Source organism: Platichthys flesus, chromosome 16, assembly GCF_949316205.1.
Source record: "Platichthys flesus chromosome 16, fPlaFle2.1, whole genome shotgun sequence".
NCBI classification, from domain to species: domain Eukaryota; kingdom Metazoa; phylum Chordata; class Actinopteri; order Pleuronectiformes; family Pleuronectidae; genus Platichthys; species Platichthys flesus.
Window position 1 is genome coordinate 14,095,145 of NC_084960.1, and position 21,690 is coordinate 14,116,834.

The 21,690-nt window shown below is 42.2% G+C and overlaps 2 protein-coding genes across 5 annotated transcripts; both read left to right on the forward strand.

Annotated features, from left to right (window-relative positions):
* The first annotated feature begins 1,989 nt into the window (after nucleotides 1–1,989).
* phospho1 (phosphoethanolamine/phosphocholine phosphatase 1) lies at nucleotides 1,990–4,714 on the forward strand. 4 transcript variants are annotated; one of them, XM_062407497.1, is made up of 3 exons: nucleotides 1,990–2,195; nucleotides 2,573–2,644; nucleotides 3,020–4,714. In XM_062407497.1, exon 3 carries the CDS (start codon nucleotides 3,113–3,115, stop codon nucleotides 3,965–3,967), a length of 855 nt encoding a protein of 284 aa, XP_062263481.1. In that variant the 5' UTR covers nucleotides 1,990–2,195; nucleotides 2,573–2,644; nucleotides 3,020–3,112; the 3' UTR covers nucleotides 3,968–4,714. The 4 variants fall into 4 exon arrangements, with proteins under 4 accessions (XP_062263481.1, XP_062263483.1, XP_062263482.1 ...); XM_062407499.1 differs by having other exon boundaries at nucleotides 3,162–4,714; XM_062407498.1 differs by having other exon boundaries at nucleotides 1,990–2,191.
* A 1,261-nt stretch (nucleotides 4,715–5,975) lies between these two features.
* eftud2 (elongation factor Tu GTP binding domain containing 2) lies at nucleotides 5,976–20,508 on the forward strand. Its single transcript, XM_062408393.1, has 28 exons — nucleotides 5,976–6,090; nucleotides 6,651–6,766; nucleotides 6,867–7,029; nucleotides 7,145–7,223; nucleotides 7,371–7,446; nucleotides 7,568–7,633; nucleotides 7,740–7,775; nucleotides 7,935–8,025; nucleotides 8,139–8,221; nucleotides 8,340–8,506; nucleotides 10,683–10,807; nucleotides 10,911–10,974; nucleotides 11,085–11,175; nucleotides 11,282–11,417; nucleotides 11,978–12,105; nucleotides 12,412–12,605; nucleotides 12,697–12,808; nucleotides 12,898–13,038; nucleotides 13,280–13,381; nucleotides 13,981–14,063; nucleotides 14,344–14,430; nucleotides 15,539–15,665; nucleotides 16,267–16,354; nucleotides 16,491–16,609; nucleotides 16,915–17,009; nucleotides 17,421–17,574; nucleotides 19,820–19,927; nucleotides 20,021–20,508. The coding sequence occupies exons 2-28, from the start codon at nucleotides 6,662–6,664 to the stop codon at nucleotides 20,114–20,116; spliced, it is 2,916 nt and encodes a 971-aa protein (XP_062264377.1). The 5' UTR covers nucleotides 5,976–6,090; nucleotides 6,651–6,661; the 3' UTR covers nucleotides 20,117–20,508.
* The last annotated feature ends 1,182 nt before the right edge of the window (nucleotides 20,509–21,690 follow it).

A 21,690-nucleotide genomic window follows, 5' to 3' on the forward strand; every position in this document is an offset into this window, starting at 1 on the left:
TTTGTCGTGTCTGTGTACTGTCTTCAATCACGATGGGTTTACAGAAGAGAAACTGAATATCAATGATTGTGCACTGATGGGTCAGTGCGATCAAATACAGGTTACTTCCATATGAAACTTTGCTGAAGGGCCTAAATTCCAACTGGCGCCTGCTGCAACTGCACATACTGGATTTGCATAAGCCATAACCTCATTTTCGGGTTGTAGGTCCTCTTCTCTGTCGCACTTCCTCTTATTTCAGTGTGCCTCGCCCTTCACCTATATTTGCAACAACATGCATGTTAGCAAGTCTTTTAGAAATTAGAGTTAGTTCGACTTTGCAGATATGGATTTCCATGCAGTATGGATTATTGTTGTCACCGGCAGTGACCTCAGACAGGAAATCTCCTGGCTAAGTAAATCAAAGCTTCAATCTCATCTAAACCCATACATAAGCAGTAATATATGCGGAAAGCTTCATTAAATTACTAACATTTCAATATCAGACCAAGAGTAAAAAGAGTTATTTATTTTCAAGTATTTTTTATTCTGTGGACACACAGGTGTTTTTAAGTGGTGCACCAATGAGTCACATATTCCTGTAAGGTAGCAGAGCAGGCCGGTGTGTGTGGAGAGAAAAGTGTGAGTGGGTGGTCAGGTACCCAGGCTCACTTCACAAGCAGAGGAGATAATAACACAGCACCGGTACATCTCCGTTTCCATTCAGGGTTCAGAAGTAGTCAGCCACCCCAGCTGTTAGTCATTATGCCCTGTACTGTGTAGAGGAGGGAGGAGGCCACGTCTATCAGGCAGATAAGCAGAGGAGGGCTTCAGTGTCATGTTGTTCAGGCACGTGATTGCCGCTCTCAAAGTTGCTGCATTTGTCCTGCATTAATCATAGTGTATTTGCAGGGTTGTATCGTTTTTTCTTCCAGAGAAATGAGCAAACAACATGCTCCCTGCACGCGAAGATGATTGTTACATTATTACATTTCATTTAGCTGACGCTTTTGACCAAAGCGACTTACAATAAGTGCATTCTACCATGGGTACAAACCCAGAACATACAGAATCAAGGAAGTACAATTTCTTAAAAAAAGCCAAACTACAAATATATGCTTTAAGTAAGTGTAATTTAAGTGCTACTAAATTGTTAGTTTAGCTTGTATTCAATAGATAATGTTTCTCTATGATTAATAAATAGAAATGCACCTTTTTCTAGATTTTAAATTATGTAGGCTACTGATGTAATTAACTTTATTGATTGAATGCTTTATCCTTATTCCTTGGAATTTACATAGATGATTAACCATTAACAATGCTGTTGAGTTTGTTAAGTTAAACTAAAGTTTTCTTGGTGTTGTTGTTCTAATGAGGTGAGCTCGTAATAAAAAGGTCAGTGTGATATTGGAAAAGCAGAAAAACAATGATTCTGCTGCTCAAATGTCAATACAGCTTTATCCTACTTCCTTGATCTCCCTTACAGCAGAGGTCAGAGGTCGCAGCTTCAGTGCAGATTTGGGATTTTTCCACTTTCTCATAGTCCCTTTGACCCTTTTTAGTTGTTTAGCTCATAGGACTATAATACACTTAAATAGTCTGTCACCAGCTGAGCAGTATCCCACCAGTTGGTCACATATTGAACTGTCTGCTTGTATCTGCGGTTTTTCCCGGACACAAGGATCCAAACTGCCTTTTTGCGGTTTCCAGATTTTGCGGATTTGACCTTGGTCTTTTTCTTGGAGCTGTGACCACCAGAAATATAAATTCTCTCCCATGAACAAATGATCCACATAAGGAAAGTGCGTGAGCGGCCTAAACGACGAACAGATACCTCTCTGTGTCAGTAATTGACAAACATATATACACATCTCTGGAAACAGAAGGTAACAAGATGTACTCGTTTTTTGTTCCTTCCACAAAGCTCTTGAAAGTGTCGTGAACGCGCGCGGCAGGCTGCTATTAAATGGGCGGGCTCGTGGGCGCGGTCACGCCCAGCGGCCTCGGGCGGTGTGGGCTGTCACAATAAAAGTGCGCGTCCCCTCTGCCGAGCGGCGGGACTCTGTCTGGACTCTGAGGGACCGGATCGGACCAGACCGACACCGTGGACCGGATCCAGCACCGGGGATGCACATTCAGCCTGTTTGTGAGAAAGCCAGAAGCGTCAGAGCTCCGCGTGCATTTGTCTACCAGGCGCTGATGCTGTGAGGAAGTAGGTTCGTTTTGCAGTAAATAGATAATAGAAAAAAAAACGGTCGCTCCAGAGTCTGCGTTTATCTAGGAATGTTAGATCAAGAGAGGTGGGTTTGACAGCCTAGTATTCCATTTTCAATATATTTAATGTAATGTACAGTAAGGGTAGCCTATTTTATATTGTTAAATTAAATTTAAATTGTGCGTGACACGCTGGTATTCTATTTATAATGGGTATAAGCTATACATATTGAAGGATAAATGTATTTATTCTAAAAGAACGTAAAGCTACTATTTGTTCTGCAGGTGTGGTCTTTTTTACAGGTTGATGCTTTGCCATGCAACTCATTGTGTGCGGGTTTGCGCGTGTGTGTGTGTGTGTGTTTTTTTTCTCATACAGGGAAATACAGCCACCATTGATTGGATCATATCTACACGGGAGGTCAGCTGACATCAACCAGGTCTCAAACAGGTACAGCACCACAGGCAGCAGGCTAACACTGTGTTGTTTGTTCGTGTGATATATAGTTCTATAGTCTGCTTGCTTGCTGGAGCATGAACACACCCAGTCTGCCAATTCAGTCTGGTCTGGGCGTAATCATATTTAATTCTTAGTTTCTCTCCAGCTCGAGCAGCTTCCTCCTCCTCCTCTTCTTCCTCACCCTTTACCTTCATAGACACATTTCCTCAGAGATCCATGCGTTGGAGGATGCTGCCTCCTCTGGGCTGACATGCTGCTGGTTGGCTGCTCTGCTCCCTTTTTATAAAACTTCACATTTATTCCTTTATGTATGTTCCTATATATTAAATCTGCTATTGGTTCTGTTCACTCCATCCTCCACCTTAGCCTCCACCCTACAGTAGGCCTGCCCGGAGTGGGATGCAGGAGAGTGGGATTTGATGCCACTTGGCAACTGTAAGAGGTGTGGCATAGTCAATCATGAGGGATTCAGTCTTCAACTGCTGTGTTGTCCCACCCCATCCTCCAGGAGAGGAGGAAGCCCGCGGGCCCAGACGCACGGAGACCATGGCCTCATCCTCGGCGCACTTCCCCAACGACAAGCGCTTCCTCATCTTCTTTGACTTTGACGAGACCATCGTGGATGAGACCAGCGACGACATGGTGGTGCAGGCCGCCCCGGGTCAACACCTCCCGGGCTGGCTGAAGGACACCTACCAGCCCGGTCGCTACAACGAGTACATGCAGCGCGTCCTGGCCTACCTGGCGGAGCAAGGCGTCACCGAGAGCGACATGCGCAGCGTCATGGAGAAGATCCCGTCCACCCCGGGCATGCCCACCCTCTTCCAGTTCCTGCGCGCCCGGCCCCCTCAGGACTTCGAGGTGGTGCTGCTTTCCGACGCAAACAGCTTCTTCATCGAGTCGTGGCTGCGGCGTACCGGGGCGCGTCAGCTCTTCCATCGGATCTTCACCAACCCGGCCACCTTCAACAAGGACGGCCGGCTGGTGATGAGACCGTTCCACTCCCACGACTGCCTGCGGTGCCCCGACAACATGTGCAAGCAGGTGGTGGTCCGGGAGTATGTGGCCCGCAGGACGCAGGAGAGGGGCCGCCCCTACCAGAGGGTTTTCTACGTGGGGGACGGGGCCAACGACTTCTGCCCTGCGCTCGCCCTCGGGCCCCGGGACGTGGTCTTCCCGCGCCGGGACTTCCCCATGCACCGGCTGATCACGGAGACCCACGAGTCCATGCCCGGGGAGTTCAAGGCGGTCACAGTGCCGTGGGCCAGCGGGGAGGATGTGGTGCAGCGGCTGAGGAAGCTGGTGGCAGAGTAGAGAGGCTCACAGAGGAACAGATCTAGGGCCAGTTTAGACTTTTAGTCATTTTCTCAGGTAAACACAGTAACAGGAACCAACGTGTATAAGGCAATATAAACATGCGAGGATGTGTAAAAATAAACTGTATATCTGGAGTCCAGCCTGCACAGGACACAGCGTCTCCCGTTGTGGTCCAGAGGTCCCTCAGTTTACCATCAGCTGGTTAATGATTCTAAAAGCCTGCCACTGTAAATCAATAGCATACCCAATGCTTTGTGCTTTAAACACTATTTAGAGCTATATCGCTTTAAAGTATATGGGTGCAAGTGCATAATAAATACCATGCAATGGGTATTCTTTACAGATTTAAGGGATACATTTATCACCTTAACATTATTTAAAACGTCACCATTGGCCTACACCACAACCAAGTGACTGGTCGCCTTTGAAATGCTATTATAAGTGTATTTTCAAACAAACTGCACTTTTTTAAGATGAAATATTAAATTATAGTGTCAATAAGTGAAATCACAGTAACATTGTTTTATGGGCATTCCAATAGCTCTGCAAGGTGACTAAGCAAGACGTTTTGTATCTACATGTTTGTCATGAAATATACTGTACGTCTTATTTTACAAATGTATGTATGTATGTTGGTTTTGTTATATTGTTTATCAGTCTGTTGTGTCTTTGTTGTGTATAGGCACTGTCTATAAATATATTAACACCAGCAGGAATAAAGCCATCAACTGAAACCCTGCCTTTGTCTGGTCTTATCATCCACCCTCACAACAATGAACCATTCATAACCATCACATAAATAGCACTCCTGCCATAGAGAGGCCCCATGATAAAGACCCCACAGTTAGAATGAATATCACAACTATTAAGGACTTTCCACTCTTCATACACCATCAGTCCCAAAGCCATTAAAACAGATTTTTATAAATAAACCGATGCATTAAAGGTTTGAAAGACGTATACTATCCCAATTGATTGTCTAAATATTAGGGCCAGAGCACTGACAGGCACTGAGACGCACTGACAGACAGTGAGGCCCTATTGAAATTGTAATAATTATAATTTCAGTGCTGCTTTGCAGTCCTAAAAATTTTATAAATTGTATTTATAGTTTGTACTTTCAGAGGGTTGAGCAATCCTGGTTATTTTTTCAGGCCAATGAATTAGATTTTGTTATTATACATTTTTTTAGGGTTTTTAATTTAATTTCAATTTTTGTATTTTGTTTACATCCTGCGCAGAAGCGGACTGCGCACCTCCTGCGCAAAATCTTGGCCTTTTTCTGTATCACACTCTAAAATGAGCAACTTTTTAGGCACATTTGCAAATCCTTGATACACATCTTTTACAAGATCATTGGATTATAGGGATTCACACTTTAAGGGTTTTTAATTCTTCTTTTTCACACAAAACTTTCGATTGACAAACTCATGATATAGTTCAATAAATCTTGTATTTTATATTATCACATTGATTTATATAACTCCATAATCGTCATAGATTGTATTTCCCTCAGGGTTGAGAACATTGTCCTTTCAACTAATTTCTAGTGTCCATGAGTGTTTAGTGTCATCTGGTGGTCATAGTACGTAACTGAACCTCGGTCCATTTTCATAGATCTACTGTAATAGTCTCAGAATAAACAGAAAATAAACAAACAATATTTGAGGTTTGTCGATGTTTGGTTTTTCTCTATTTACAATGATTAATGTCATTAGAAGGCAAACAGGAAATTGCACTTAGCAGGGTGCCCAACCGATGGAACACACTACAATAACTGTTTGTTATTATTTATTTATTCTTATTTTTATTTAGATAAAATGTAACCAAGCGTTGCGATTTGAAGAAAACCTCGTGAGTTATGTGCCATGTTCTTCTAAAATCAACCAAACGGGCTTTTCTGCCCACGGATTAGATGTGACGTCTCTGTCAGCCAGTAGGGATGCTACCGAGTTTTAACTCTGAATGGTTCTTGCCATCTGCTCAGTAGAAAAAGAAAGCCGGAAGTAGTTTACCCATACGCATGGCGGCATTTGGGAAATTATTTATCTTCTGAAAACGTCTCCAGCTTTTATCTGGTTAAGAATCATATTTACCGACTCCGTTCTAAGAGAATCCAGGTGAGTACATATTAAAGGATTCGAGTCATAGCTCAGTAGCGTGAGTTCGCGTAACAACATCAACGTAACTGAAACGTCGGCCACGGGTCATTCATTTCTTTGCTTGTTAGCGGGTTAGCATGCTAGTTTTAGGCTAACAATTGACATGGTTCAAAACAAAGCACGAGAGCAGGTTATGGTCTATTTCAAAAGTTCAAAGTTAAGTTGAACTTTTCTGGCGGCGGGAAGCTCATTTAAAACTAAATAATCGGTGGTGCGTATTTTGCCAAAGAAGTTAGCGCTAGCTTTGGTGGTAATGTAGCTTTACTTTACATGGCAACATTTTATTTTCAAAACCACACAAATATGACAGAAGCTGTTTTTAAAAATGGGCTTGTTCTGCAACTTGTCACATCTTTGGTTTAATCCACAATCGACACGTTTGGTGTGATATTATAATATAACAGCTAATATGCTAACGGTGAAATAGTTGGATGCAATCTGTTCCTAGGGCACAGAAAATACATGATCTGCATTAACTAGATTTGTTTAAAGTCATTAACGCTGAATGTCTCTCTCAGGTCTCTGCAAGATGGAGGCAGATCTGTATGATGAGTTCGGAAACTACATCGGTCCAGAGCTGGACTCTGATGATGAAGAGGATGATATCGATGCAGAGGACCGAGATGTTGATGAGGTACTCTTCTTAAATCCAGTGTTGATGGATATCGCAACATGGGGCCTGAAGTTAGTGTGCGCAGTGTGTGCTTAACGGTAATAACACTTTACTTGTGCAGGCCGATGAGGATGATGACGACGAACCCGCTGATGCTGATGAAGAAGTCCCGGGCATGGAGGTGGTTCTGCATGAGGACAAGAAGTACTATCCTACAGCGGAGGAGGTTTACGGTCCCGAAGTGGAAACTATCGTCCAGGAGGAAGATACACAACCTCTTACAGGTTAGAATTAAACAAAAGTATAACCTGTAATTGCTCAATTGTATTGGACATGATTGGGATTTTAAAGTGAAGTGGAAGAAGCTAAAGTATAATTTTTTCTCTCTATTCTTTCCAGAGCCCATCATCAAGCCTGTGAGGAACAAGAGGTTCACCCTGATGGAGCAAGAGCTGCCTGCCACTGTTTATGACATGGAGTGAGTAGTGGTTCCCGGCTCATAAGGAAATGTTTCCAAATTTGAACAGCAATATCTGTGCAAAATGATACATTTTTTGGTGAATGTTGTTTAGATATTAGCTGTGTGTCGTTTCAAACTGTGATTCCCTTTTGTCTCTTTTGACAGATTCCTCGCAGATCTGATGGATGGTCCTGAGCTAATCCGTAATGTCACCCTTTGTGGTCACCTGCACCATGGCAAGGTTAGAGCCAGTCTCACTGCCCAGAGTCTCTTTTATCTGGGCATCTACAGCAGTTTGCCAAAGAGGATACTTGTTCAACTGTGACTCATGGAGAGCTAATGGATTTTTTAATTCTCTCCAGACGTGTTTTGTCGACTGCCTAATTGAACAGACGCATCCAGAAATCAGGAAGAGATACGACATGGATGTGAGTGTTATTTACACATGTTTGATAATAGAATTTGCTTTTTATAACATATTCGTTCTGTATATGACTCCAGGATCTAACCTGTTATTTTTTTAAACATTTCTAGCTCCGATACACTGACATCCTCTTTACAGAACAGGAGGTAAGAGATTGGTTTCAACTGTGATGTAAATATGATTCTGGACAGAGGGATGTTTTAAATTGACTATATGACTTAGCCTTTTAAAAATTGCAGCATTATTATTTTAAATAACTTAAAAATAATAGATTTGTTTCGTTTCCTGCAACGCTTTTTCAATAGAGAGGAGTCGGTATCAAGAGTACCCCTGTCACAATGGTCCTGCCAGACTCCAGAGGCAAATCTTACCTCTTTAACATCATGGATACACCAGGTATTATAATATTATTAATGCTTTTCTTGATGAATAAGTGTTTGAACGGCTTGGTCAAAAGAATAACATAAAACTGTAATTTGAAAATGATGTAAAATGTGCTCTTCTCAAAGGCCACGTGAACTTCTCTGACGAGGTCACAGCGAGCATCCGGCTCTCCGACGGCATTGTCCTCTTCATAGATGCAGCAGAAGGAGTGAGTGCCCCAGCCCCCCCCCCCCCTTTTTGATTCTTCCATTCCTGCGCTTTCTCTTGACACAAGTAGATTTGCTCTGCCCTCCATATAACCTCAACCTCTGTGTATCTCTGCTCAGGTGATGCTGAACACAGAGCGACTTATCAAACATGCAGTTCAGGAGCGCATGGCCATCACCATCTGCATCAACAAGGTGGACCGGCTCATTGGGGAACTCAAACTGCCGCCCACAGATGCTTATTATAAACTGCGCCACATTGTCGATGAAGTCAATGGTTTGCTCAGGTAATAAAGGAAACCCGTCGCACTTACAATGTGCTTTAATATCAGCAGAAGCAATGAGCATAGAGGAGAGAACAACTTATTTTACAGAACAGATCTTTTTTGTGTGCAGCATAAGGAAGTGAGTTTTTTTTTCTACTTTCACTAATTTCTAAGGCTGCATTAGAAGTGGAAAATCTGATGCTGAATGTAGTTGATTCATAAAAACAGGAATAACAAGATTTCTTCTAAATTGGAATAAGATTAACCATTAAATCCAAAACACAAAGATTTTTGGGCCATGTTCAAACAGTATTAACATCTGCCCTGAGATATCTGATCACAGGTGGACAGCTCTACATTACTATTATTATTAAAAAGGTGACGTGAACACTTGTGATCATATCTTTTTCCCCCACTCTTTCAGAAAGACCAAATAATGTTGTTTTTAGCCAGTTGTGTCGTAACTCTGCTTGCACGAGTCTGGAAGAGAGAGGAATCAGAAGGTGTTGAATGAATCTCTAGCAGCTTTGCTCTAAGGAAAATTGTAACATTTAAGAGAATCAATCATTACATATGGGCACAGAGAAGAATACAAATATTTTTGGTTCAATGTGGACATGCAGGGGCGGACTGGCCATCGGGAATACCGGGGACATCCCCGGTGGGCCGATGGCCGAAAATATAAATCCAACGGCCCATCACTATGATGTACCGGCCCACGCCCATCATCGCATCAGCCCTACAATGGTTGAAACAGCGGCACAAGCGTAATTTTCTCCAAGAGCTATACCTATCTATTCGCACTGACTGCTTTTATACTGCTACTCGCAATCGGTCTTCACACTCATGGTGACTATTTTTCGATTTTTTTTTAAGTGTCTTTTAATATGTGTTTTACAGACTTCGGAAGTCCAAAGTAAGAAAAGATCTCCACCTTATTAATAAACACCTCTAAATTGGTTCTTACACAGCCGAAGTGTAGAGAATTTGGATTTGCATACATACACGCAACGCGGCACCCAGTTATACGCATGCGCACAACCCATGAGGCCCAGCTCTTCGTTGCCTTCGTTGTTTTGGAGAGTGCGAGAGCATGCCGTCGGCACCAAAACGAAAAGGTGGAGCTGAAAAGCTAAGAGATAAAAAGAAAAAATGTCTGGAGAAAGGTGCCTCAAAACATTTAAAAATATCAAATTTCTTTGGAAAACCACCGACTGGTGACAGTGAAAAGGTAAGATAACCCTAACCCCATAGACCGTTATGATCTGGTAAAATAAGCAAGCTGGTGTTGTTGTCAACATCTAGATTATCTATTTTAACATGTTAGCCGTAGTCACTGGCTTACAATTGATGAGCAAGCTATCCATGGTGGTAGTTGTAAATAGGACAATCTTATAATTTCTATTAACCTGTGACAAATAAGTTAACCAGCTAGTTTGTTATGCTAAAATCTAAAATTATAAATAATGTTTATATGTTATCTAGATTGTTAATATGTTATGTAGAGGCGTTGACTTGGCCAAGTATAGCATGCATTTCACAACATATTAAACAAAATGTTAATATGTTATCTAGATTGATGATTCAGCTGCTGGAAGCAGCAGCCAGGGGCATGAGAGCCAAGATAAGAGCCAGGCATGTGTCCATCCAGGCAAATTGGTGGATCCAAATGTTATTAAAAAACAAACATACATATATGATGTAATTTCTTTGTAATCATCCAAAATAATGTTAAGTGTATGGGTATTTTTCCCAGAAGGCCACTGACTGTTCGATACGCGCGATCCATTGAGTGGGCAACGCGGCTACTTAGTGGGCCGCGCGCCGTGTATTGAGTGGGCCGGTCTGACAGAAACTCCCGGGCCACTTTTTTCCCCCAGTCCGCCCCTGTGGACATGTAGTCAGTTAGAGGATATCCGCTGAGTAGGCATTCCTTCATATGGGCCGAGGACACATTTGTGTTGACACAGCAAAAAGAATTTGGCCACATGAGTCTCAGACAGCCTCTTCATGTGACTTTTGTGATCTCAGTTTGCACTTTGGTATGTTAAAATCGGCCATCGCTGACCACCTGTGATCCGACCAATCAGATTGGCTGTTATGTCCAGATCTGAACAAGTTCTTATTGTTCATTCTGTCAAAATCAGAAAGACCTAACCCTTGGTGTCTGTGTTGGGTCATGTTTCTTGCCTTTTAGCACGTACTCCACCGACGAGAACCTGGTGGTGTCGCCTCTCCTTGGAAATGTATGCTTCGCCAGCTCTCAGTACAGTGTCTGCTTCACCCTGGGCTCCTTTGCAAAGATCTACTCAGACACCTACGGTGAGCAGACTCTCCAGCCCATAAGCACGAACCAACACCTTTCACATCCTCCTTATCTCAAATATAATTAGTGTGGTATTCATTTGCTTTATGTGTATTAAAGGGGACATCAACTATAATGAGTTTGCCAAGAGGCTCTGGGGCGACATTTACTTCAATCCCAAAACGTAAGTTACTTATTTTTATTATGATGCAGCAGATGCTGAGACAGTGTCTTCATCCTCCTCATCCAACACATCTTTTCTCTGCAGTGAATTTAGTTTTTGTTTCTTTTCAGTCGCAAATTCACAAAGAAGGCTCCCAGCAGTAACGCCCAGCGCAGCTTTGTGGAGTTCGTGCTGGAGCCCCTCTACAAGATTCTTTCACAGGTTAGACAATTTTCAAACTGGCAGCAACCGCTACCTCAACACCTTTGGGCCCCATCAGGCTCAGACTAAGTTGTCTTATCCTCACCTGAATCCTCTTTGTGCTCAGGTGGTTGGGGATGTAGACACTTCTCTCCCTCGAGTTCTGGATGAGCTGGGGATCCACCTGACTAAAGAGGAACTGAAGCTGAACATCAAACCCCTGCTGAGGCTCGTCTGCAACCGCTTCTTTGGGGAATTCACTGGTATTGTCTTATGTGTTTGTTTTCCGTCTTAGTTTTGATGGCCAATATTCAGGGCTCTGCTTCTTGATTTGTGACATTTGAAACATTCAATCACATCCCCAAAGTTTTAGAAACTGTTTCCTTTATTTCCGCTGATTTATCAATTATCAAATAAGAAAAACATGGCATTGTCAAAGACTGTACTGATTCCCAATTTTACACATTTGATTCTCTAATTGCTTTGTGCTCATTCCTTTGATAGTTTATGAAATTTGGACAAATGGCCCTAAAGCTCCAGCTCTCATTACATATAATATAACAACTAATTAATGGAGAATAAGCTTTTTTTAAATTTACAATCAAACTCTTTTAATTGCATTAACACTTCAGAGTGCGGTGACAGAGTTAATCTTTTTCTATATAAATGAAGTAACCATGATAGAAGTGCATGCACTTACATAAGATCTGAATCTGTCTCACTTTTCTGCTCATAAGTGTAATTTTAATCTGGGGATAAATGGTCATGCTTCAGTAAACGTGATGAATCAATTTCAAATTGACCATGAACGTCCTCCCTCCAGGCTTTGTGGACATGTGTGTGCATCACATCCCCTCGCCACAAGAGGGCGCCCGGAGCAAGATAGAGCACACCTATGCAGGAGGTCTGGACTCAGACCTGGGGGAGTCGATGGTGGAGTGTGACCCTGAAGTGAGTATAACAACGAAGGCACAGTCTCCTGTTAACCTTGGTTATCTGATGATGCCTGCAGTCTGTTTCCAGTGGAAGTCAATGTTGTCTTTTGAGCTGGTTGTGAAGGCAACAGGATATTTGACTCTGTTTGAAATAATCCAAGTTAAGACCGAGCAGGACAATGATCAAAGTTGTCCAAGTTCCTGTTGATAGATTCCAAGTTCCTTTTGCCGGAGCCATCTTATGTTTAAGGTTGAAATGCTACATTCCAGCGTCCTAATTTCTCTCTCTTTCTGTGATCCCTCGCTCGTCTCTCTGCGTCAGGGTCCTTTGATGTGCCACACCACTAAGATGTACAGCACCGAGGATGGGGTCCAGTTTCATGCGTTTGGAAGGGTGCTGAGCGGGACCATTCATGCAGGACAGCCCCTTAAGGTTTTAGGAGAGAACTACACCCTTGAGGATGAGGAGGATTCCCAAATCTGCACCGTGGGTCGTCTGTGGATCAATGTCGCTAGGTACCATCCAGAGTTTTGCTTCAGTAAATTTGTAGAGACAGGAATCAACAATTGTTTGAATTGTTTTCTGATTTGGCTTCTTCAATTTTAGATACCAGATTGAAGTGAATCGAGTACCTGCTGGCAACTGGGTCCTCATCGAAGGTTGCGATCAGCCAATTGTCAAAACCGCCACAATCACAGAGCCCAGAGGCAACGAAGACGTGAGACATAAAAGAGAAAAACCAATGAGACGTTAAGAACTAGAATATGAGCAGCAGCTTATACCGTTTTTTTTTACTTTCTCTTCCAGGCTCAGATTTTCAGACCGTTGAAGTTTAATACAGCGTCCGTTATCAAGATTGCAGTGGAGCCCGTCAACCCATCGGAGCTTCCGAAAATGTTGGACGGCCTGAGGAAGGTCAACAAGAGCTATCCATCTCTCACCACTAAGGTACGTCATTCATTCCTCTGATGCAGAACTGAAGCGTTTTTCCAAATGAGCCCTGGCTCAGAAGTTCATGTAGTTCATTTCAGTGACATTTGAAAAGGCTGCAGTAAAAAGATTTCAATCTCATTCAGGTGAAAGGGAAATATTATGCAAACCATCACAATGACACACAGACTGTGATTGAAGTCATACTTAGAACTATCCTAGCAGGGATTGTTATTAACCATACCTGTTTGTGTTTCAGGTGGAGGAGTCTGGAGAGCATGTTATCTTAGGCACAGGAGAACTCTACCTGGATTGTGTCATGCACGACTTGCGCAAGATGTACTCTGAGATTGACATTAAGGTAATATTTTTTTATTATGGTCCCATTATATTACAAAACAATGTTTATTTAAGTACCATGTGGTTAACATAAGAATATATCACAGCAGTTCCACGGGAAGTCAATAAAATATTCTATGTGTGTGTTAGAAATGTTCCCGATACCAGCATTATAAAAAGCCTCTTCACGAGTACATAAATCGATGAAACATTACTTTAATTTCTTCACCCAAAACAAAACAGCATCTGTGCTTGTTTTTCGAGCTGAAAAGAAGAAGCCACAGTTGGCAGCATTTTGACTATATTTCACGCTGCAAAGTCCCACAAGTAAAATGGCCACATGTTCCATTTGCACGACTTCAGTTTTGTGTGGTGGCCCAAGTGTTTCCTGTTAGAAATCATCCCTTCCATACATGGCTAGTAGCATGCAGCTTTTTAAATGCTGTATTTAAGTAATTGTTTGAATGCACTGGAATCTGATCGTACTTGTTATCAGCTGAAGGCCAAAGTCAGTGTGTCGAGTTGGGAAAATGCTATTGGAACATCTCAAATATGAATTTATTTTTATAGAATGTTCATCTTAGATTGTTGTGACCATCTTTTCCTCTCCTCTATACACAGGTTGCTGACCCAGTGGTGACCTTCTGTGAAACAGTTGTGGAGACATCATCTCTCAAGTGCTTTGCTGAAACGCCAAATAAAAAGTGAGTATGAAACGAGATATTTTAAATATTTTATTCGCTCACTTAACAACATGTGCATTTTGGAAAAATCTTACTTTTATTAATTTTACTCAAAAGTCAATGCTTTGTTTCTAATTTCTGGCAAATGCTGTTGTTCAGACGGCTGCTTTGGATGATGTGTTTCGTGTTGTGGTTAAGTTTGGGCACTTGGTGACTCTGCATCAGAGGCCGTCCTTCCCTCTGGCCGAGTGTCTCCCCAACCAAGAGTATTTGATTGACAGCTGTGTGATGTGATTGACAGGAATAAGATCACCATGATTGCTGAGCCTTTGGAGAAAGGGCTGGCCGAGGACATAGAGAACGAAGTGGTGCAGATCACGTGGAACAGGTATGATATATAAGATATATTACCACACTCGCACATATTGAAATTTAAATGACGTCTTTATTAATTGAGATGATGAAATGTCAGATGTGCCTATAGATATTATCCACTTCAGTGATAATCAATCCTATTACTTTCTTCATATTTTAGAGATGATCATATATAATTTATCCTTCAGTTAACTGCGATAAATGAGCAGACATGCAAGACTGATGATTAGTCCATTAAGTAAATGTTGTCATTAAAGAAAGTAGAGTAATATAGAAATGCCCATGGCTGAAAGAGTCATATAAAAAGTGCAGTTATTGGAATTGAAGGTAATAAACCTATTTAAATCAATACGTGATGTACCCAATTTTCACTTTTAGTGACGACAATGTGCTGCACTTTGATATCACTGTCGTCACACAGTCTGGTGGACTTTTTTTTATTAAAAATACAATTTTGTTTCATGTGCTTGACAAGTACAGTTTGGAAAATTGTCACTGCTGTAGAGCAAAGTGCCAAAAAACTGCAAATCCACTCAGACTGAGAGTAAATATGAATTCCTGCTTCACTTTGTCTGTTTGAACTCAGTTTTAGAATCCAACCCTGATAAATATAAAAGCCGTATTCATTACTGATACATATCTTATGTTAAATACATGCAGAGCTTCTGTTTAATTTGTACATTGAAGCAAAGTAAAGCTCCATCTGTACATTTCGACAAGTAGGTGCTTATAAAAATCCATCTTAGGACTATTGATTAGTTCTCTCAGTAATTGAATCATGCACTAAAAGCATGCATGAATTTTTCTTGTCCCCGTGACTCAACAAGCGTGCGTGTTAGTGTGTTAGTTTGTGTGTGTTAGTGAATGTGTTCTGCTCGGGAGCAGCTTCCTGTCAGTATGCAGCTCGTCTTTGAGGCCATCTGGACCCAGCACTGCCAGCATGGAGTAGCAATGCCAAAGGAGCAACATACTTCACACGCTATTAAACTAAACCTTCGCTCCGCTCCTCCCATTCCATTAACCCCCGTGCCCCCCGATCAACCAATCTACTTAATGTTCCGGCCTGACACAATGTGCAAAACCTCAGTTTAATCCACGGCCGCTCTGTTTCCTCACGGCAGGAAGAAGCTGGGAGAGTTTTTCCAGACAAAGTACGACTGGGATCTGCTGGCTGCCAGGTCTATCTGGGCCTTTGGACCGGACACGACGGGGCCAAACATTCTTGTAGACGACACGCTGCCTTCTGAGGTGAGTTATGTGTTTAGGAGGCAGGTGATTCACTTCTAAACTGGGCTGCATAAGTTGTCTGGTTTATATTTATTTAAGGGAGATAATATAGATTAACAGCTGTAGTTTTCACACTCTAAATGTGGGGCTCCATGCTGACTCCTTTCCCAAGGAGCACATGTTCTCCTCAATGAAAGCACAGTGAAAAGGAATGGAGGGATTGCAATAGTTGTTAAGAAAGGAGGGAAATATAATTTTACCTTTCGACCGGAGCCACTGTTTCTTATAGTCTAGTGGTTTTAATCTTAACTTGCACACTGTCCTAAATAATAGTTCCTGGTGGCACATTTAGCACATTGTATTTTCAGTGTAAAAATGAGTATGGTACTTACCTTCAGAACCGTGAAATGTCACATTAAGCTGCAACAGTTGCATTTTAAGTTTTTTCAAGTAATCTTGTTCTATAAATCTACCACTCAGATTTATGATTAAGGCTCAAACTATGGCAGTGTTGCTCTGTCAAGCCCTGATTTACACGTATTAATCTGAATCAAGGTTAAACAAGGTGACTGAAGTCAAATTGTTCTGTTGCTAACTCAAAATGTTTGTTTTTCCTCTGTAGGTGGACAAGGCGCTGCTGGGCTCGGTCAAAGACAGCATCGTCCAGGGTTTCCAGTGGGGCACCAGGGAGGGACCTCTGTGTGATGAGCGTAAGTCCTGGAATTCCCTCTTCGCCAGAGCATCTGGCGTCACAAACATTATGCACAGTGCTATAGGGAAGAAAATGTATTTTTTTTCTCATCCGTATTGTGTCACCATAACTCTGTTTCTCTCCACCGCCCTCAGCCATCAGGAACGTCAAGTTCAAGATCCTGGATGCAGTCATCGCCCAGGAGCCTCTCCACAGAGGAGGAGGCCAGGTCATCCCAACAGCCAGGAGAGTGGTGTACTCTGCTTTCCTCATGGTGAGCTCATTCCCTCCAAACAGTCCATTCTTCCTCTCATCTACCATCAGCCCCCCCCCCACCTCTCATTCAGGTTCCATTACCTTGATTACAGCTCAGGATTTTGCTGACGTGCCTCCTCCTTAATTGTAGTCCAGTAACATTGTTTTTTTTCTTTAACGATTTTTGGCTTTGTCCCTTGACTCATTCTGCTCTTTGACGTCTCTTGTCATAAATTCATGGTTTAGCCATAGATTGGACCCCCCCCCCCTTGTTTCTACATGATCCTGCCGTCCCTTTAATGCACAGTCTCCCTTGTGTTGCAGGCCACACCAAGGTTGATGGAGCCCTATTACTTTGTGGAGGTTCAGGCTCCGGCTGATTGTGTCTCTGCTGTCTACACAGTGCTGGCGAGAAGAAGGTTGGTATGAGCCCGGGCTGAGATATTCATTCTAGAATCGAGCACCTATTAAATTGATTATTTATGTGAATTCATTAAGAACAAAAACAACTTGAGGCTTTTTAACTGTAAATATTTCCTGTCTCTTGAGATCATAAAAAGAGGATTATAAAATGTTGGATGCCCGATGGAATGAATGAGGCAATTTTTCAAATGTCAACATGAATTTTGGGAATTTTTTTTCTGATTCCTTGCATGATTCATTGAAAGCAATGAATCAAGACAAAATAATCAGATTAACATATAATGAAAAGAAACATTTCTTGCAGCCCCTCTCAATGCACGTGCCATGTAACGTTTCATCTGCAGGAATTTGATCGTTGATTTAAATTGATCAGTTTTTTATTCTGTCCTGTGTTTGTCCTCTTCCAGGGGTCACGTCACTCAGGACGCGCCTATTCCAGGGTCTCCTCTCTACACCATCAAAGCTTTCATCCCAGCCATCGACTCCTTTGGCTTTGAGACAGACCTTCGCACACACACACAGGGACAGGCCTTCGCTCTCTCCGTGTTCCACCACTGGCAGGTATGATTTACCCACGCAGACCTGCTGCGATGAGAGATATAAGAGAGCTCCTGAGTTGTTTGTGTGCATTTGCCCGCATTTAAAAAACGGTGTACACCAGCTACTTTTGTGTAAAAGGGGAATTTGTCAGTAACAGTTTCACTCTGTTGTCGGCCCAAGATAGAAACCTGTGATCAATTGTTCACCCTGTTTGTTTCTTTTGTTTAGTTCTCAGTATTTTCTGTAACTAAGCAACCAACTGCAGAGTAGACTATCTGCTTCCTGTTTGCACCAGCACACAAAAGCCCAGTATGAGTGAATGTTTTCGGAGCTAAAACGCTTGTGTGGACAGATATTGTTGATAATCACCTGCATGCATCCTTACTGTGACCATCAGCGCCACAGGAACTTGTCATAGTTCTCCAACAAACAAATCCAATTTAGTCTTTCACGAATTGCAATGGTGCATATTTGTTTATTTAGAAAAACTCCTCTGCTCAGGTGGGAAATTGGATTTCTTTGTGTCTTGTCTGGTCTGTCACTCTCGCATAAAACTGTGCAACTTGTGTAGCAGAGTGAACAACCTTTGTGCACATGTCTGACATTCTGACTAAAGCGCTTTTGATGTGAAGTACGGCAGAGTGTTGAGTCATTAAGTTTCAAATGTGGCTGTCGTGCCTGACATGTGTTGGTGTCTGCACTCTGCAGAACTGTGTCAGTAAAAGTTAACTTCACTCAGTGCAGATTAATACCCCCCCAGTTCATTCAGCTGGAAGGAAAATGAGGATTTTATAGGTACAAACGTGAACGTTTTATCCTCCTGTCTTTGTTTTATCCCCTTGCGGTGAAAATGCACATGTTCGACAAGAAGCCAGACATTAATCAAAGAGCGGATACACAATGAATAAAAAGCATTGACATTTTTTTGATTTAGCAGAACCACAGAATGTATTAGTTGTAATATCATCAGGGTGAATACATTCAATTTATTTCAAATCATGAGTTAGCTTAATTTTACACATCTGTTTCTCGGATTTCCTCTGGGACAAATGTTTTTGTGCTTAAAATCGGCCGAATCGGGCCATTTAATTTCCGATCCCATTCAGTGATTTATTTCCATGTGGCCCAACAGTAGGTCCAGAACCAATCACCTTCTCCATCTCGTCCCAAATTACTTTCAAAAGGGCAGCTTCAGTCAGTCCCAGGTTCAATCACAACTCTGAGTATTTTTCTCTGGTCTGGACGTTGACAGAAATGACTCCTGCTATCACATATCAACTCAAGTGCCTCGGAAAATAAGCCCTTGACCTACAAGGCCCTGAACTGTGGCGTTGCCCCATTAAACTATTAAAGAGGCTGTATTCTTTCCCTCATAGGTTTGATTATGTTCTGCTAGTACTGGCATGCAAACGTTAGAGAGTTGCATTGCTGTTGTAAGCAGCTCTCTTCCATCTGTTGATTGGGCTTCAGCCTCTCCATTGACCATTTCCCCTTGTCCTCCTGTTGTATCCTTCCCTGAGGCCGGGAATGTCTTCAACACAGCAGGGGCCTGTTCATCGGAGTGTCTTCAGGTTTAGTTCAGGGTTTCCGGTCCTACGAAGCTCGTTCACGTCGTATCAGGCTTAATCACCATGGCAACTTATGCTGAACAGCTAACCTGCTCCAGACCAATCACAGGCCTTGCCTATTGCGTCGCATTAAGAGCTGCGAATGATTCCAACAGACTCCTTTTTTTTCTTCGTTGCTGTTCTTTAAGAAAAAGGAATTGCGCTTCAACATCGATCGGCTTAATTTCAAATTTCCAGCTGTATTTTGACACAGGCTCACTCAGAAGTGCCGGAACCTTTTGCTTGCACACTTGCTTTCTCACACACAGCCCCTCGGGAGAATATCTGGAGTTCAGTGCCTGTCTGAAAGCAGCATTAGATATTGGATTTACTGAGTCATTTTAAAAGTCTGTAAACTTCTTCCGACTCAACCTGCTAACGTTGCATCGATGCTGTCTTGGTCGCAAACCAAAAGCGTGACAGCACTCACACATTGCTTTTTCCATCATGTTGATGGACGCAGTCCTGACTCGGTAATTACAGAAGAGACTGGCAGCATAATCAGATATTTAGCGAAGGGTCACAGTCACAACTAGAAGTGTCTCCTCAGCTTGTTCAAGCTGAAAGTGTAATGTGTGCACGTCGTGATTTGAAGGGGAAGATTTTCACCGATGCCAGTCACTCATTTATCTCTGCTTAACTCCTGTATTTTTTTTCAGATTGTACCCGGTGACCCCCTGGACAAGGGTATTGTGATCAGGCCTCTTGAGCCGCAGCCTGCCCCCCACCTGGCCAGAGAGTTCATGATCAAGACCCGAAGACGCAAGGTGAGCTTTGCGTCCGCTTGTTGATCATTGTTTATTCTATTGTGCATGTAAATCAGCCTTTTTGCATCACTAATGTATTCTGTGGTCCTGCAGGGTCTCAGCGAAGATGTGAGCATCAGCAAGTTCTTCGACGACCCTATGTTGTTGGAGCTGGCCAAACAGGACGTGGTGCTGAACTACCCCATGTGAGACTGCAAACCTGGCCGATAAATAGTAAATCCTACCTTTACACTGTACTGCGGAGCCAAGGAGTTCTCATAGAATCGGAAACTCACACAACAGAACATACTAAAAGGTCTATAACAATGTAAGATCCCTGGGATCTGTTGTTAGAGTGATGAAAACCACAGAAGTACACATGGCTTTGGGAAGTGTTTCTCTCTTTACTTTGGAGAGCAGCTGTAATTTGTCAAGTCTTCAGATCTTTGTTTCGACTCCTCTTTGTCTTTGTATTTTTATTTTTTACATGTATAAATGATTGTTTTTGTAGAAAAAGATAAGTCAAAAGCTTTTTTTTAAAAAAGATAATGAAATTATCTTTCAATGATCTATGTCTGAATAAAATGTGTAACTCAAAGACACTTTCAGATGTACTTTTTTTTTGTTTTTGCCATTGTTGATGTTTAAAGCTGGTGTGGGTGTAATTAGGGTGTAGCTGGAGTGTAGCGGAGTCAATTCCATCTGTGTTAGTTGGAGGTTTGCTGTTGGTCTGAGTGATCAGTGTCTGTTCGGGATGCTCTGTGGGCGGTGACTGATGGACAGGCGGCGGGATGGGTGGAGGCAGCAGGAGAGGTTGAGGCCACGTGGCTGACTAAAGGAAAAAGAAAGAACGATGGCACTTATCAAACGAGACAGATGTTAATAACCTAAAAAGACTTGGTTTTGTCTCTGAGGTAGGTGGGTATGAAATGTTTGCTTGATCTTTTGAGTCAGTCAGGAACATTTTGGGCACAATAACAAAGACCTGTGTTCAACACTAGGGGAATGTGGACGGGACGTGGGGGAAAAGTGTTGAGTTATCTTTGCCAATATTAGGATTCAAATAAATAAAGTTTATTCTTCAAACTTTTTATAGCAAAAACTAAACTTGAATTGCTCTCACTGCGTGTCTGTAAGCTTTACCAAATTACACACACGCATAGCTATCGGTCGCATAAAAATTAATTTCTTTCCATCAAGGTCTATGAATTATTGATTAAGTGGAAAATGATTCCTGGATCTACATCCAAATGTAATGGGTTCTTCCCAGTCACATAATGCGTCCTTCTACAAAGTTGCATGTAAATCACTTAAGTTGTTTTTGTTACATCTCTTACAAAAATAAATAAATTGAGCAGTTTATAAACTTGTCAACAAAGGAGGCCCTTCTAATACGAAGTGGGGGTTTGAGAAAAAGAGAATAAGAACATAATGTCTGTCAGATGTTGAGGAGATTTAACTTACTAAATAATTAGTAACCAGAGATAATCCATTTGGACTTTTCTAAAATAGTGAGCAAGCAAAAGAAAAGTGAGAGCACAAAGTAAGACACCAGATAAAAGGTTCAAATGTGAATATCTCCAAGTACAAGTTGTGCTAATGGGACCAAATCTGCTGAAACTAGAGTCAAAACAGAATTTCCGGATCTTAAAGAGAACAGAGGTCTTGTTGACGATTTTCTTTAAACTCATCTGATGGGGCTGTGGGGGGGGGGGGGGGGTGTCAGACGAGATTAGGAAGAAGTGTATTAAACTATATTTAATGCAGGGATGCACCGTCATCTT